Source organism: Cavia porcellus, unplaced genomic scaffold (assembly GCF_034190915.1).
Source record: "Cavia porcellus strain 051 isolate PalLab524CR breed Dunkin Hartley unplaced genomic scaffold, mCavPor4.1 scaffold_2, whole genome shotgun sequence".
In the NCBI taxonomy this organism is placed as follows: domain Eukaryota; kingdom Metazoa; phylum Chordata; class Mammalia; order Rodentia; family Caviidae; genus Cavia; species Cavia porcellus.
In genome coordinates this window covers 39,476,186-39,494,784 of record NW_026947485.1, presented here as the reverse complement: position 1 = coordinate 39,494,784, position 18,599 = coordinate 39,476,186, and the positions used below count along the sequence as shown (strand labels likewise).

The 18,599-nt window shown below is 35.2% G+C and overlaps 1 protein-coding gene across 2 annotated transcripts in view; it reads right to left on the bottom strand.

The window, feature by feature from the left end:
- Tnpo3 (transportin 3) overlaps positions 1–18,599 on the bottom strand; it is an 87,548-nt gene that overhangs the window by 28,473 nt on the left and 40,476 nt on the right. For both annotated transcript variants that reach the window (XM_013158378.2, XM_003475184.5), the window contains 9 exons: positions 15,090–15,265; positions 14,331–14,469; positions 13,054–13,200; positions 11,573–11,680; positions 10,432–10,523; positions 8,184–8,323; positions 5,048–5,239; positions 2,803–2,894; positions 1,056–1,132 (listed from right to left, as the gene is read on the bottom strand). In XM_013158378.2, the coding sequence (XP_013013832.1) occupies positions 1,056–1,132; positions 2,803–2,894; positions 5,048–5,239; positions 8,184–8,323; positions 10,432–10,523; positions 11,573–11,680; positions 13,054–13,200; positions 14,331–14,469; positions 15,090–15,265 (1,163 nt within the window). The remainder of the gene's footprint in view (positions 1–1,055; positions 1,133–2,802; positions 2,895–5,047; positions 5,240–8,183; positions 8,324–10,431; positions 10,524–11,572; positions 11,681–13,053; positions 13,201–14,330; positions 14,470–15,089; positions 15,266–18,599) is intronic.

Genomic DNA, 18,599 nt, shown 5'->3' with positions numbered 1-18,599 from the left:
AAAGTATACACAAGCTGTATAACTCCACCATGTGAAATCAAGTACTGCCCCATAAAGGTTTAGGAACTTTAGTCTGCCACAGATGTTTCTCATAGTTCTAGCCTGAATTCAAGGATACACAATATAGACTCACCTACAATTATGTCAAATCAACTCCTTTGTCTAGTTCTAAAGCCAACTAACTTGAGGAAAAGCAGTCAGAAAACGAGATGATTAACTACTAACCTTAAGTAACTTCAATTTAAAAAAAAACTCAGTAACTTAATAAAAATCTAATTTTCTTTAAGCATTTACATCCATTACAGATTTGCTTTTTGTTTACTATAAAATAAGGGTTATTGTTAACAGGTCAGAATGGCATATAAAATGTCCCTCCTAATAATGAGGAAAGCACTGCACCAACCCAGATTTGTTGACAATAGATAATAAGTGAAAACAATACCTTAACTTAATCTGCACAGAGTTCTATGCAACATTTACTCTATTTACTCACCTAAATAGCTCTACTTATACTAATGAGTCTTACAAACTTATGATTTACATAATTTAGTTGGCTATACATTTTGACGCTATCATTCAAATGCCTTTTTAATCATTAGCTCCACTTGACTTCAAAGAGTGATTAATTTCACCTGATCATTGAGGACGATTCAGTGATATTGTCTGTGTGTGTAACATACACTAGAAATAAGATGATACAGATATATCAACGGCTCTGAAAGTATAGTCTCTGAAACACTATGCAGCAGCAGTATCACTCGGGAGCTTACTAGAAATGCAACTTGTCAGGTCCTACTCGAGATCCAAAGAATCAGAAGCTTAAGAGCTGGTTGTGAGCACCTTGTATTTCAATAAACTGTCCAGGTAATTCTAATACATGCTAAAGTTTGAGAATCATTGAAATAGAGACCAAAAGAATCAATCATATTTATAAAAGTTCTTTCGACAAAAGTTCTATCATGAATAAATTAGTAGAATATGCCTTTGCTCCAAAACTTTAGGTAGGTTTCATTTGTGTTTTCAACCCAAGCAAGGAATCCAGTCTTCCTTCTTACCTAAATATCACTGCTAGGCGATCTAAGAACACAGTAGGATCTGAGGATATGCCATTGTTGGGCTCCTGAGACAACAGCTAAAGAAAGAAACAGCAACCAACACCCAGTGGTCACATGTGCAAGTTAGCACAAACAACATACATCTTTAAACATCAACCTGTTTCTGTTTCTATTTCCTTATAAAAAGCCTACAAATTACTGTTCTCCATCTTATTGCATCCTGGTCAACAGTACATATTATACGTTTTGCTCTCTTAGCATAGAAGTAGAAAATAGTATCATTTGATTGTTTCCAATTTATGATTGAGATATTAGCTTTACACAGTAAGGCTTTTAACTTTCTTACAGCTTTAAATGAGATGCCTCTGATTCCCCCCCCCCACCTTGGCTACAATGTATTATTCTTACCAGTGTATCATTTAAGATGAAATTTAGAATCATCATATAACATTTTAAAAATCCCATTGGTATGTCTATTATTGCACTAAAAATGTAACTGGGGATGAGGTGACATCTTAAAATATTCTTCAAGGATATATGATAGATTATGGTATCTTTTTTTTTTTTTTTTTTCAGTCTTGTTCTTTGGTGGTGGTATCAGGGATTGAAACCAAGGCATTCACAAAGAGCCACAATCTCAGTTCATTTTATATTTTGAGACAGGGTTTTCTTTTCTTTTCTTTTTTTTTTTTTTTTTTTGTCTTTTCTTTTTTTATCGGTACCGGGGATCGAACTCACGACTGCATGCTTGCAAGCAGGTGCTTATGCTGCTAAGCTAAATTCCCAGCCCCATGAGACAGGGTTTTGTTAAGTCACTAAAGTACCTACAGTGGGCTTAAACTCATGAACCTCTTGATTCAGCCTCCCAGAGTGCTGACACTACAGGCACCACATCCAGCAAGGTTATGGTTTTTTTGTTTTTTGTCTTTTTATCAGTACCGGGGATCGAACTCAGGACTGTCTGCTTGCAAGGCAGGCGCTTATGCCGCTGAGCTAAATCCCCAGCCCAAGGTTATGGTTTTGATTGCTAACTTAAATGGTCTTTTCCCATTTACTTTCTTATTGGTTATTGTACTGATTTAGATAGTCAAGTGCAATGTGAGCAATGTTTTGGTCAATGATGGAACATATAATAAATAGTGGTCCTAAAAGATTAAAACGGACCTGAAAATTTCCTTTTACTTAGTGACTTCACAGCTGTCCTAACAGTAGAGTGCACTCTATTGTTGTGTCTCTGGTGGTGCTGGTGTAAACAAATCAACTGTGCTGCTAGTGGTATAAGAACATGGCACTTATGATCATACGCAGTACACAACACTTGATAATAAATGACTGATATGGATTTATGTATTACCATTACTTTTAATCATTATTTTAAAATGTGTTCTTACCTAAAAGGAGCCACTTACTGTAAGACAGTATGCTGCAAGCAACCTCCTACATCTCATGATTGCAGCAAGAGGCCATGGAAGTGACTAACCCATCTGGGTTTGTGTGAGTACATTCTAATGTTAGCACAACTATAAAACTGTCTACTAATTAATCTCTTAGAATGTTTGCTGTCATAAAGTGAAGCATAACTGTACTTTTTCTTTCTATGTAGCTACTTGACTAATTTTAGTAATTTCTCAGTTCATTCTCTTGGACAGGTAGATAAAAGACAATTTGTAAATAAGAAAGTTTGTTTTTTCCCTTCCAACATAATCACTTTTTATATTTATTTTATTCCTCACTTAATTGGACTTACCTTTTTCAATGCCATAACCTGAACAGAACATAGTTCACTAAGACATTCAGTAATCTTATCCAAAGGTAATCTGGCTAAGACAAGCGCTGTCCCTAAAAAATAAAGATGAAAATGAAGCAAATAAAACCTAAACTGAGGTAATTCAACTAAATAGTCTACACCATACAGGTTAACAGAAAAGCTGATTGGTTCCATTTTTTAAAAAGGATTAGTACTATTTCTAAAATTACAGCATTCTGTTATTTATGTTTGTTCATTTTTTAATTTGACTTGGAATTTCTAACTACAGATTGGCTTTTACATTGACATTTATAAACAAAGCATTATTTCTTTTCAGCAGCCTTTTGGCTTAAAGATATTTAAACATGCCTTCCTTCTAGTTATTCAAAGACTTTACATATCATCTTCACAAAGCAAATGCCCAAGTTATTTTATGTACCATAATGCAATGTTTCCCTTTCTTCCCAGAGATTCTGATTTAGTGGATCAGTTAGAGTCTTTGTTTTGATAAGTACCTTAGGCAATTCTTATCAGAGAAGTCTAAGAAACACTGACAAAATGCTTTTAGAAGAATGAATCAAAGTCAAACGTTTCACTGTCATCTACTATACACTTTCCTTAGATTCAGTTTTCCATTTGTGAAGTAAGTAATTTGAACCAAACTTTTTATTTTTTTGGTACCAGAGATTGAACTCACGACCCCATGCTTGCCAGGCAGACACTTATGCCACTGAGCTAAATCCCAGGCCTGAGGTAAGTAATCTGAACAGAAAGTCACAAGTCTCTCTCTTCTTCGCCCCAAATAAATTTAACTTGTAACTCAACCGGGTCAAAAAAAAAAAAAAAAAAAGCAAAGAAAAGAAAGGCATTAGGTTTAAGTGAGGACATACAGCCCTGCCCTTATCACTCAACCTCCTTCTTATTGTAATCCCCACTTTATCCTCACCAACCATTCCCCAAATCCAAAGATTCCATATTAACCAACTGTCCTTCAGGTTAAAAAAAAGAGAGAGAGAAAGAACAAAACCAACCTCAACTGGGATTTTTTTTCAAGTTAAATTTCATTCAAAGTAATACTAACTCATTCCCAAAGTTGAATAAAAAACTGAGTCTATAAGCTATCGAGTTAGACTCAAAATGGCAGGGGTGGGGAGCATACAACTTAAATATGATTTTCTTGTAAATTCATTTTTACAGGAAAAAATGGTTACCAAATAGTTTTCTATGTGTAGAAGATATCACCGACAACTGGGAGACCACATCTACTTCACCTTGGACATCACTTCAGCATCATAGTTAATCATAGTTACATAACTAGTAAGAATACCTGACTCTGATTTACTGCCTTATATCTATATCTATGGGTGAAAACAACAAAACTCATGGTACAAAAACAATTATCTGTGGAAAAAGGACAGTTCCATGAGCTAGTAAGGAACCTGGTCATAGAAACAAGAGAATAAAATTCATTCACATATAAGGTCATCTCCTGCAAAGGCTGTCTGACACACAGGATCAGAAAACAGTAACAGAAGTCATATTACCTGATCCTTTACTTGTTAACACTCCAATGCCCTCTAATGTGTAAGCTAGAAGGATTTTACTACCTCAAAGGCACCCTAATCTCTCTTCAGAAAGTTTGGCTAGAAAGCATTTTCTTTCTAGGAGCGAGTATGTGCTTCTCTCTAAATGGCTAATAAATAAGTAAATACTCACAAAATAAGTATGATCACTTTTTTATAAAATAAGCTTCTAAATGTTTAAAAGTAACTGTTATGTTTGAAGTTGTTTCTGTCCTTCTGTTTCTAACCTTACTATCTCCAATTCTTCTATCAATCTGAGCCTCTTACCAGTTGGGCTGTTTTCCCCTGTCTAGGCAGACAAATAATGATGAAGACTAATGAGCCAGCAGAACCCTCATTTCTACTTCTTACACTGATCTATGTACATGACCTTGCAATTTGCACATAATCTTTGCAGAATGGCATTACCTACTTAGTCTCTAATTTTCCCTTCAATTTAAAAAGCAACTGCTCAGTTTAAATGTGTTATCTCCACATAAAATTTAAGTCTGCACTATGCATCCAAATGCAAGTACACACTGTTAATACCCTCCGAAGTGGAAAAGCCATCTTCACTGTTACTACAAACATTATAACTGAAAAACTGCAATATGCCTTATGCAAGATAACGCAAAGTAGTGGCCTATGGGAGATTGTTACTAATCAATGTCTTAATGAAATACCTTTTAGCAAGCCCACAGCAGCTTCTGGAGATAACATGAAGGAGTCAAGGGATCGGGCAATCTCCAGGAGTCCATTAAAGTGCTGAGCCATGTGATCTCGACAGACAGAGCAAATGTTATGAATGGCTTTAGCTGCAGCAGAAGCCAGGGGCTTTTCACACAGGCCTTTCATCAAATAGCCCAACACAGGGTCTAAGGAGTAAAACCAAATAGAAATTACACATATATCTCAAGAAAAACCAGTTTGTTAGAAGAAAGGTTTGTACATTTTTTTAAAAAAGTAAAAGAACTCTTTAAAAAATATGTATAGAATCCCCATATAAAAACATAAAAATAGAGCTGAGCTTGCTGACATAGTGTCAGGCAGCCCTGAGCCCTGTTTGTTCACCTCACATTTCTTCCCTCCAACCCATAATGTCAAAACCACTGAATAGTATTTAGATGGCCATCTAATTATTAAAAATATAGCATTGTGGGGCTGGGGATTTAGCTCAGTGGCATAAGCGCCTGCCTTGCAAGCAGGCAGTCATGAGTTCGATCCATGGTACCGATAAAAAGGAAAAAGACAAAAAAAAAAAAAAAAAAAAATATATATATATATATATATACAGCATTGTAACAGAGAATACAAAACTCAGAGAGTGATCATTATACCCCGAGATCAATCATTAGGTAAAACAGCCCATACTAGTGGTGGTTGTTTGCATCATCATTGAAAGCTCTAAAAGGTTCACCATCACTGCTCTACATTGATGAGGATGATGATAGTTATCTAAATCTGACATTTTATATTTGCTTCTTTCTAGTTACAAAATGCCTTAAAAACATGCAGACAAGGATTTACATTTAAATGAATTCATAGGGCTGGGGATTTAGCTCAGCGGCATAAGTACCTGCTTTGCAAGTGTGTAGTTGTGCATTTGATTCCCCGTACCAAAAAAATAAAAAATAAATGAATTCACTGTTTAATTTTACTACATGTAAATATTCAAAGAAAGTTGATTGAAATGATGAATTTTTTTGAAAAGAAAATTTTTTAGAGTAAGTTTCAAATATTTTACTTTCCTTTAGAAAAATCACTTTACAAAAACCACATATGAGGGGCTTGGGATTTAGCTCTGTGGCATAAGCACCTGCCTGGCAAGTGCACAGTCATGAGTTCCCAATACCAAAAAAAAAAAAAAAAAAAAAACCCAAACAAAAAAACAAAACAAAAAAAATCACATATGGTTAAATAGCATTTTATGATGACTGTCTTTTAGAGTGATCTCCCAGCAAACCAAGAAAAAAAAAGAAAAGAATAAGCTGTTGAGGCCCATTTCAAACCATTTATCTTCCTTTCTGGTTTAATAATGAATAACCATGCACCAAGGTGGCACGGCTTCTTCCCTCCTCAAACATGCCAAGCTTGTTTATAGTAGTAAGACTTTCAGAAATCTAGAATCTGGAACATAGCTTAAAACTTAGCTCTGAAGACTTTACTGGTTCTTAAACTGAGTATTTATGGTTTTGGCTATTTTAAGAGTAGGAACACACAGCAATTTATTCACTGCTGAGGTACAAATCTGTATGAGACATTGCAAGGGTACTGAATGGAAATTTTGCAGTTCAACCTAGCTTGGTTGTTTACTGGACAGGAACAGAAGACATCAAGTCAAAACAAATAAGCTGACTGCAGTGGTGTGTGCTTATAATCACAGCTACTCAGGAGGCTGAGACAAGAGGATTGCTTGAGCCCAGGAGTTCGAGATTGGCCTGGGCAAACAGTGAGACACCTATTTCATATCAAACAATAAACAAATTCACTTTTTCTTTCCTTGTGGAAAAATGATTTTTAAAAATGCCAAAGTAGTACAGGCATTTGCGTCACATGCACAAGGCCCTTTGGTTCAATTCCCAGCACCACCACCACCCTCCCAAAAAAAGTTGGAGCAAATAATGGAAGTGAAAACATCCAAGAATTAGAAAATAGTCAGTTTAAAAAACATTTTGAAATCATATGTTCTACTTGGAAAGTGCCTCAGTTTTTTGTTTTTGTTTTTGTTTTTATTGGTACCAGGGATCGAACTCACGACTGCCTGCTTGCAAGGCAGGCACTTATGCCACTGAGCTAAATCCCCAGCCCCTAGTGCTTCAGTTTTGATGTGAACATGTCCACCATATGCTCACCCCAGAAATGAAAGGGGAAAAAAAGGAACACATTGTTACTTACAAATGTTTTAATTGTTAAAAGCAGTTAAGATTATGTATAAAATAAAATCAATCAAGAGGTGATAATTAAAATTGCAAAGGAAACATCAAACTTAAAGATGTAGTATCATTCACAAATTTTGGGATTCTTAATATTCTCGGAATGCATTCTTCCCTATAAGGTACTTGATATAAGCTATCTATATCTTTATCTACATCTACCTGTATCTATATATCTATGTCTATATCTGTAATAGTCACTCTGGATAAATCACTTTCTTTGAGTCTCAGCATCTGTATCTGCATGAGGGGGTTAGGCTAACCAATTGCTAACTTTACCTTCAATTGTAAAGTTATTTTTAAGCCCAACTTCCCAGGGACCAGAGACCCATGTGTTGGGGACATAATAAAATAAATAATTACATACATACATAAACACAGTTATTTTATATGACCTTTCGTTATTTTTGCAAGTCAAAAGGGCCAGCACCAAAGGCAGCAAGTTCAGTAATAGTAATCTTAATTTGTATTTATCTAGTTTTGAATAATTCTTAGGTTTTCTGTTTGTATGTTTGTTTTTTGGTACCAGGAATTGAACTGAGGACACCTTGCACTTGCCAGGCAGGTGCTGTACTGCTGAGCTATATCCCCAGCTAATTCTTAGTTTTTAAATGAGACATAATAAGAACGTGTATTTAACACTGTTCATGCTTAAGCAGAGTACTAGAATCAAACAGTTTCTCTATCTGTATACTTAATCTTTCAAAGGTTCTTCTCCCAGATTAATTATAAATGTTCCTTCAACTAACCAACTTACAACATACCTACTCTAAGTGCCTACAAATATTCCATCTGTCAAAAACAATACAAATGCTGGGAAAAAAGCAAAAGAGAAGAAAAACAGAAAAATCACAATTAACAGCAACAGACGGGAATTCACACGTACCAAGGAACTGAGGATTTCGATCAACCACTTCACTCATTTCTCCAACCAACTCAATGCTAGTATATCGCACAGCTGTATGCACAGTCTCTGGGAGACGGACAACTCCTTCTAGGACTTCCACAAGAGTTAGGTTGTTCTCCCTGAGTACAGAAAGAAAGTATTTAAATTACTGACTTCAGAGATTATGTTCTGGTGAAGTGACAGGCTGCATTTAAATGACACATTGCTGAAGAACTTCTTCATAAATAAATAGTTCAAATAAAAGTTTGTTTTGTTTTTTAAAATACTGGGTATGAATGTGTTTCAAGTCCTTAAAAAAGGGAAAATGACATAAATGAGAGACATTGTTTGGGGAAATGCTCTTTCGTCTTCTGAATGTCAGAAAATTGTCTAAGATTTCATAAAGCTATCAAAGAGAGGCTCTTCCAATAGGAGAGGCAGAAATCTACTGGGAATAAAAAAGTCTTGTAAAAAAAAAATCTACCCCTTTTATTCTAATATCTATGGCACCTAGAACAGTGCCTGGCACATAGTGGGCACTCAAAAAAAAATATTACCTAATGGTTAAATGAATAACTTGCATAGTTTCATTTTTCTATGAGTTGTTACTCTCCAAAAGATTCCTTATAGATGGATATTAAAAACTTTAAAACCAGAAAGGTATAGGTAGACCAACTCACTAACTGAAAGAACAAGGCTAAGGCGGGTGGATCGCTGTGAGTTTGAGGCCAGCCTGGGCTACAAAGTGAATTCAAGGCCAGTACAAACAGCAGAGTGATATCCTGTCTCAAAAAAAAAAAAAAAAAAAAGGAAAAATACAAGAATAAATTAAGGTCCCCTAATTAGGACATGAGGGAAAAATAAACCAACCACTTTCCACAGTTTTATGAACTTATCACACTTCTATACTATACTTACTGAAGTTCTTTTAAACAGAAGATGCCCCAAAGTGATAAAACTAATCCAGAAATGAAGATGTTTAAAATGTAAACAATATCCTGGATTAGCACAAGAGCACTCCCTGCTTATTAAGTAGGTCTATTAAGTCTTTTCAATGGACTAAAATATTGTAATGCAACTGGCTTGACATGCAGATAAACAGTAGAAAATCTTTTATTTATGCTTTTTGTTTTGTCTGGACACTAAGCCAAAAATTATTGAAGACTATCCATTATCCTTTTTTAAACTAACACCTTTCAGAATATTAATGATATTTGAGACAGGGACTCTCCCTCATCTAGTTCAGACTGGCCTGAAACTTACAGCAACCCTCCTGCCTCAGCCTCTTGAGCACTGGAATTATAGAGATGGGCCACCACATCCAGCATTAATAATTTTAATAACCTTCAGTCTGTCAGAGAAAGTTCAAAGGCATCAAAATACATTTAAAACCAAATAGCATATAGTATGAAATTCAGGACCAGAACTTAATACAGAAAGATCAAACCTCGACTCTTGGATTAGAAACAAGAGAAAATCTCACTGATTAAGCCCAGAAAGGCAACTGAGAAAGAGGTACTTTTGTTTTAATAAATATCTGTCTTAACCATCTTTTCAGTTCAGGCTTTGAATCAAGAGGTTGATTAAAGGTATCTGATCAAAATATAAACTAACTTGATACTTATTAATATCAATATATAAACTCATGACACAAATAAAATTCTATCTTTAAAGGTTCATGTCACAAATAGAAGTTCCACGCTAAGCAATTAGAAATCAAATTTAATATTAAATTTTTCAATGTTAAAAATAACTGCCCTTTAAGAGTTTGCTTTTAGGTGAAATATGATGTATGCCTTACTTCTCTGAAATTCACAAAGGATTCTCTAAGAAAAACTAGGAAACAATATACTTAAAAATTGGTTAATGTTGATATTTTAAGCAAGGTCACAAAAGTAGGAAAGCCAAATTAGTACCTGTTCAATTACTTTTAAACAAGTACCAACAATTTCATACTCTTAACAAATTCTTGATCATATCTGTTTTGAAATGACAGCCTCAGTTGGAAAAATAGATCAGCATTCTATCCTAGTGTGAAGGTAAACCATTCTAACTCTAGGAAATATGGATAAAATATGGCATAAACAGTATATACCACCCTGAACAAAACTATAGAAATCAGAAGACTAGAGAACTACAGAAGTAGAACCTGCTGTGGTTTCTAACTATACAGCATATAAGAGAAAAATGGTGTAATATTTCTCTCTTTTGATATTAAGTTCTAAGAAAAGACTTATTAGACACTCACGGATCAACACTCTTTGCTATAGCAGCCATGATAAACAGAACCGCTTCTGTCACCTCCCAGGGTGGGTTGCCTTCTTTCAGAGTAGAATATAACTAGAGAAGAAGAGTTGGATTATGGATCCATTAAAAGGAAAACAATTCCAAAGCAAATAAAGATTAAAAAATGCTGTTAGAAGAAATTTAGCTGCTTGTTTCTAAATCTCATTATCTCCTAGAGCCACGCAAGAATCCTATTTTCATTTCCCACATCCTCATTAACTAGAAGTAACAATCATTTTAATGTTTGAAATACGCCTATTTGGATCTCAAAGAATTTATAAGATTATCATTTGCCCCCAGAAAGTGAATGTTATGGGAAAACAAACATATTACACAAGTCTTTTTCCTGGTCCTGACAGCTGACAAATACAAAAACACACATAAAATGAGGACATAATGTAAATCCTCTACACATAACATTCTCTTTACTTTTCCATTGTTTTAACTATTTGTCTACATCAATGCTGGCAGTACAGTTTAAATTTCTATAAAAGAACTAACTAGGATATACAAGCAAATTTTTTTTGAAACAAGAGACACCTACCCTCATTAGAATGCAATCCACCAACATGAAAGTCACCTGAAAATATGCTAATGTTAAGTGATGTGGAATAATTACGAATGCAACTGATCGTCTGGAAAACCACAGAACTATAAATCTAGTGTCAGCATTTCTGGGATAAAACTGTACAGGGTAGAAAAAGGAAATGCCAAATAACCAGAAGAGTTGACAAGAGGTGGTATAAAATTATTAAAGCAGGAAAACTTGCCTATTTTTCCTAGTTAGGTCCAAACTCCCTACCAGAATCCTGGAGGCTTTAGTGCTTATCTATCATCTTACAATCCAGCCGTACCAGTGGAACAGCTATCATTAGCAAGTGTAACAGACTAAACCAAAACTGAATTGGACTGTAATCGGATTGTTAGATACTAAATAAACATAGCTACTATATGCCAGGCAATGTGGTAGGCACCTGTACATCTATAATTGCAGTAAGCCACTATACTTGAAGAAAAGAAATGGAACGTTTACAATAGGCCTAGAGGTGAACACAATTTAAGGTATAGGTAAAACTGGCTCAAGAATCTCCCTATGAGCTTACCTGAGCAAAACATTCCATAGACCCAATCAAGAAAATCAAGTCCTTCACCAGGTCTGACACCCTCATCCGAAATTCTCCAAAGTCATCAGTTTCCTCAGGAACCCCCTCCTGAAATTTTAAATTTGGAATTATTTATTTTAAACTCACTGAGGTTTTCAAGTGACTACTATAAAGTTGACAGAAGAAAATGCCATTAAATAGTTATAACCCAATTAACCCAAGTTGCCTAAATCACAACTATATTTTACTTTAACAGGGGAACAAAGTCTCTCAAACTGTTGGGTATGTTGAATCAAAACAGCCTATTGTCTGCCTTTACTATGAGAAACTCTTCAGTTTATATGTGTGCCTGCTTCCAAGCTATACCTTCCAAGCTATACCTCTTTGATATTTGGAAAAATGTGGGGTGGTAGAAGTGAGAAGTGGCCTGGAAGAAGTGGTACGTTAAGAATTATGTCTATCTAAGGAGGGTCATCTCTTTAGTACTTACTGAACAAGTTTCTGAAGCTTTACTGTTCAAAATCTTCCACATCAACCATTATCACAATAATTTCCAAAAGAAAATAGAATTATAAGTCCTTCCTATCACAACATACTTACATAAGTAAAGAGTTACCAATTAATGTTCACATAGTTAAGGGTCTATATGAAAGCAGTTTAAAAACCATTTGACGAGGTCATCACTAAGATTCTGCAGAGATATATAATGCCATGATTCAAACACAATTCTAAAATTCAAATTAAGACAATGGCATGTCAGATTTATTTGTAAGCAACTAAATTTGCTCCAGGTCTTAGATTTAACAAAAGGATAAAATAAGGCAAAATTTGAAGAAACCAAGAATGAAGGTCTTGCAATGGACTTTTAAAACAAAATTTCTAGAAATTGCTTTCCTTCAAAGCAAAGGAACTACTTTTATATTTTTAAAATTATGAAATCAGTGTAAACAATATGAAGATACAGATACTTAAGTACAGATGGGACCACATGTAATTTTCAACATTCTCACGTAAGTATTTCACTTTGGTATTAGTTTTAATTCAAGCATACATACTATTAAAAACATACATTACAGTATTAAAACATTCTACATTGATATTTTTACTTATCCAACTATTACTATTTCAGTAGTCATTATGATTTTTAATTGATAATAGTTCAACAAAGTGCTGTGACATAATTTATGTTACTTTTTATATTGTTATACATGGCTTACCATTTTCCATTTTTATAGTAAATACAAAATAGTTAATTTTTTTCTGCAAAACTACTAAGATAAATTGCTAGAAGAAGAATTGCTCAGCAGGAGTACATCACCTACTCTTTGTTCTGTACATCACCTACTCTTTGTCTTACTGGTATTGACTTTTTCACTGTAAGCTTGAGTGGCAAAATCTGAAGATTCTACAAGTTCTAATCTTCTCAAATTACTCTTGAAAAGAGGAGGAAATTAAGATTTGAAGAAGGTAAGTGAACTTACATGATCTGGTTCTAGCTGGCAGTGTCGAGCCAAGGCATGAAGCAGCCTCTGAATATAAGCTTTGAAGATGCCATGTATGACTTCATCATTAGTTTTATATAAATGCTCCCCTAGTCGGTACCAAAAATTAAAGGAAATTTCTACTACCTGTCAGATTAAAAAAGAAAGCATGGTTTATTTCAGTAAGAAAAAATAAAGAAAACTTTAAAAATTTATTAACTGAAAAGAGCAGTTATTGTAAAAATTGTGGGGGGTAGCTTTTAGAGACAGGATTTCACTACGCAGTACAGGCTGGCCTTGAACTCAAACTCTGTAGTTCAGGCTGATCTCAAACTTTCAGCGATCCTTCTGCCTCGGGCTCCTGAGCGCTGGGATTATAGGTGTGCACCACCACATTAGGCCTTAAAGATTTTTAAATAAAGAAAATTTTTAGTTTTTTTCAATCATTTCCTCATTTGGAGAAGAAAAAATGAGGTGTGAAGACTTGTGAAGGCACAATTAGGACTGGTGTGTGTTAAGTTTAGACCTTGAGTAATTCCCAGTCTGTGCCAGTATTAGGAGGTTGCAGATCCTCTAGGAGGTGGAGCCCAGTGGAGGTTGGGTCATTAGAGCATAACCTGAGAGTGGTCCCCCTGGAGCCCTAAGCCCTTCTCTTCTTCCTCTCTCATACCTCACTGGGTTTCCTCTGCCATGAACTTTCCAACTCTATGATTTACTACTGCCTTGCCACAGGCCTAAAAGCAATGAAGCCAGAGGACCACGTATTGAAACCTGTGACTGTAAGACAAATCTCTTCCCTTTTCATTTATCTCAGCAATTGTTTAACAGTAATGAAAAGCTAACAAACGCAGTGCAATTTTTAGCTGCTAAGCTCTAGAAAATAAAGCTGGAAAAAGGGCTTGGTGGAAAGGTAATAGGCTTTTTCCTTAGATTCTCTGAAATGCTTACATGTTAACCCACCTAACCAAATAATAAAAAATCGAGCTGGGGATTTAGCTTAGTGGCCTAAGAACCTGCTTGCAAGCAGGCAGTTGTGAATTCAATCCCCGGTACCAATAAAAAAATAAAAAAATCAATACAGACATAATTCCCACACCAAGACTAATTTCTCAAGAATACAAGTAGAGTATGGAAAGGGCTGAAGAGTTAGCTCAGCAGTATAAGTGCCTGCCTGGCAAGTGTGAGTTTTCAATCCCCAGTACCAAAAAAAAAAAAAAAAAAAAAAAAAGTAATATACGACTTAATAGAATGTGGCCTTAGCATAGTACTGATATTACCTCATATTGAGGATGCCCTGCACAGATCAGAAGCAATTCCAGAGTTCGTAGATCTCCAAGACCTTGGCCGGGAGTACAAACAATTTTTTCAAGAAAAGTTTCACATAGTTCAGTGAAAATACGGCAGTAATTTAGAACTCTGTAGAAAAAAGAAAGAGCAGCAAGTCAAAAACCTGGGTGACATATATATATATATGTATTTTCACAGACCCCATGAATCAAATGAATAAAAGGTTCCTTAGCCTAAGGAATTACCTAACATGCTACATCATAGTATCCACAGCAGACACCTTCATGTAGATCATTTACTTCTACATAGATAAGCAAGTGACTAATAAGTCAGTTCAATTTTCCTTTACTAAAACAGTTGAATACAAATTTCCATCAAGTTACAACTGGTGTTTTAAAGTTTATCTCCAATTCTTAAGCTGTTTGCTTTGTAAACACAAAAAATTAGTACTTTTCATAATTGGGTAATTCTCCAACCTCTACTTCATCCAATTTGCCACTCTGGGTTTGGGTGGGAATAACAGAAAATCTTCAGGATGCACTATTTTCATACTTAAACAGAACTGCTGAGAATCACAAATGATAGCTATACACTGAAGTGTCTTAACCTCAGCTTAGGGATGTAGCTAAGAGATTACTTGTTCAGTATGTGTGAAGTCATGGGCTCAATTCCCAGCACTCAAAAAATAAAAAATCTTAAAAGAATACCAGCCTGCAGACAAACCCAGAGGTCCAGCTTTAATTACTCACTTGTCTAAATCTTCACGTGCTACAGCCATATGATAGGCAGTCTCCAATGTCAGGACTCCCTGAAAAAGTTGCATGGCTAATGGCAAATTAGTTTCCACATTCTCTATGGCATACAGAGCTGAGCACACACAGTCTGAAGCAGCTTCATGTAGGTTGGATGAGGTTTTATCCTGTTGCTGGAAGATACCAGGCACAGAGAGGCAAGAAGTATGATCATTGTAATCCAAGTAACAGGAAAATAATTACATCCTTTTCTAAAAATGTACTTTAAACATGTAACAGCTTAGAAGTCATGGCTTTCCACAAGACACATCCACATCCATCAAACTTCCCTTATGCTACTTCTATTGTCGTTTATGCCAAATAATTCAGCCTTTTTGAACCTCACTCACCTTCATCTGATCTCTAATCTACATGTTTTTACTCATATCAGCCCATTGAAACAGAATGCCAGACTTCTCCACCCTATTTTTGTTTATGGAAATCTTTTCCGTTCTCTTTTGATATGGAAGTACAACCTAAAATGAAAAGGCTCAAAGCTACCAAATGCCACACTTAAACACTTCACTGAGAAATGTCAGAATATCAAAGTTAAAGGTTCTTCAAGTTTCTGAGGAAGAGAGAATGTAATTTAGTAGCAAAATGAAACAGTTCTCCAACTTCTCATTAACAGTGACAAGCCAATGAATAGGATCAAGGCCATAAATATGTTGAAGGAAAAAAAAAATCAAAAATTTCAAAGAAAAAAATATTGAATCTAGAATCCTACATCTAGCCAAACCATTACTCAAAAATGAAAACAAAGCTTATTTTTTTTGTTTGTTTGAGACAGTTTTGCTGTGTAGTTCAGGTTGGCCTTGAATTTACTACATAGCCTGGGCTGGCCTCGAACTCAAAGAAATCCTCCTGCCACAACCTACTGACTGCTGGGATTACAGCTATGTGCCACTGCACCCAGAAAAAATATTTCTTGGGCATGTAAAAACTGACTTGACTTTCTATTTGAAGGAAGTTATTTGAGGAAGTAAAAAAAATAACAGAAAGCACAGGTCAGGTTACAGATCTAAAGAACAATCAGAATAGACCAGAAGGTTAAGGAAGGGAACTCTAGAATTTTTATTAAAAGACTACAGTTAAACAGGTGTGGTGCCACACGGCTGTGATCCTTGAGCTTGGGAGGCCGAGGCTGAAAGATTACTATGAGGTCCAGGCCAGCTGGTGTCTAACTTGCAGTGGTCCTGCTGCCTCAACCTCCTGAATGCTGGCTGGGATTACAGGTGTAAACTATGTCCCACATTTTAAATTATCCTTAAAGCTATGTGGTGGCTCAATTATATAATTTATACTACTATATATTAAATTAGGTTAAAAAGTAAATGTTCAAATTTATTCTTATAGATCAAAATATTTTTTGAAGGCTTTTTAAAAAAAGACTATAGAAGAAATGTTATACAAGCTACCTGTGGTTAAAATATAAAGCAAAATAAAATATGGCATGCTTTTAATGAAAGGGTGCAAAACAGAAATACTATATTTTGACCTTGGAAGCATTCTTCTTACAAGTGATAGAGGGGTTCTGACATGGGAAGAGCAGAGTGCCAAGGATAATCCTGGACACTATTTAGCTTCTTCCTCATTCAACTTCCAATTCCCAGAAGTCACCAATGTTGAGTCGGAAGTGTATTCTAGACTTTCCTCCTTTCATACGTAATTATAAAACTTTGAAACAAAACTAGGATTTTACTCTACTCATAATGACTTCCCTTTACATAAGTGGGTGAGATAAGAATAAAAATTGTCATTACCGAAGTAGGTAGAGTACTGAGAAAATGCAATGCCTAGCAAAACAATCACGAGCATCCTAAGTTTTCTGAGTTCTTGATTCTGCTGAATTGCTTCTGATGTAAGAGTACAGCAGAAGTACACTAACAAGAACCACAACCAAGTCAATGCTTGGGACACTGAGACAGGAAGATCTTCTTGGGCTCAGAAGTTTGAGACTAACATGGGCAACACAGTAAGAACTCTGTCTCAAAAAAAAAAAAGCCAAATGCATCCTTGAAGAATGTACTTTTACTTTTTTTATATACTAAAAACATTTTTTGAGGCAGGGTCTCACTGTTTAGTTCAGACTGGCTTTAAATTCACTATGTAGCTCAGGCTGGCCTTGAACTCACAGCAATCCTTCTGCAAGTGCTTGGATTGCAGGCATGTGCCACCACACCCCATTTTAATTCACAGTATTATCAACTCGGTATCATGCTACTATCTTCCAAAAAAATACACTATTAACATACTTTCAGAATATACAAATTTTCAGTATATATCTTCATTGAATGAAGTCCTCTAAGAAAAAGATATCATTTACATCTCAGTATTAGTACTTGAAATTAAAAGCTTCATACCACTGCGACATATGCACACCCTTACTTACAGAGACACAGGCCAGATTTATCATAGCCAAATCTTGCAAACAGCCCAAATGCCAATCAAATGATGAAGACAAAGAAGATGGAGTTTTTTATACAATAGAGTACTTCTCTGCCATAAAAGGGATAAGCCTATGATATTTCTAGCCTCATGGATGCACCTTGGGATGACACTTTTAAGTAAAATAAATCAAACACATACATTGAAATATTCCACAGTTTCTCTGGTGTAAGAAAACAAAAGTGTAAATAAGGACCAAAATGTATAATAGATATTAGAAAATATTTGAATAAGAAGAGGAATAAGGGAGGGGGAAAGGAAAAAAGGGACAAAAAAAAAAAAGAATAGAAGGAAAAAAATGGAAACAAAACTTGTAACTAGAAAGGGGAAGAGGGGTAGTAAGGAGAGGAGAGGAATGGGAAACAAAGGAGCAAGATATATCATATACAGATACAAAGTCCCTATGATAAATGCTTTCATTATGTATACCTAAGATGTACCAATAAAATAAAGTTTAAAAAAAACAGTGCTTAAGATAATATAATGTTTTTTGTTCTAAAATATTGTCTAAGTATTCACTGATTCCTACCTACTTACTAAGTAAGACAGGCATGCAAAACTAGGTTCTCCTATCAAAGTATAAAGAAATGTTAAATATAAAACAAGGCATTACCACTGTACTAATCTTAAACACTCAAAGTCCATTCACACATATACGGATGAATGTTTATTTTTTGAGACAGGGTCTCACCACATAGTTCAGGCTGACCTTGAACTCCCACAATGTAGTCCAGGATGGCTGTAAGCTCACAGGGATCCTCCTGCTTCACCTCTCCAGTGCTTGGGTTACGGGCCTGCACAACCACATCCACTAGACTTGGCTATACTGATATTTAACTAAACTATTCCAAACTAAAAGGATAATATTTTGATCTATAACTGTACTACAGATGTACTAAGGATGATTTTTAAAATTCTATTCTTTCTGTATTGTCTAAATTTCTGAGATATAGAGTTATGTCAAGATAATGTCAGAGACACAATGACCATTACTAAGTCTTTTATAAAAGCAAAAAGAGA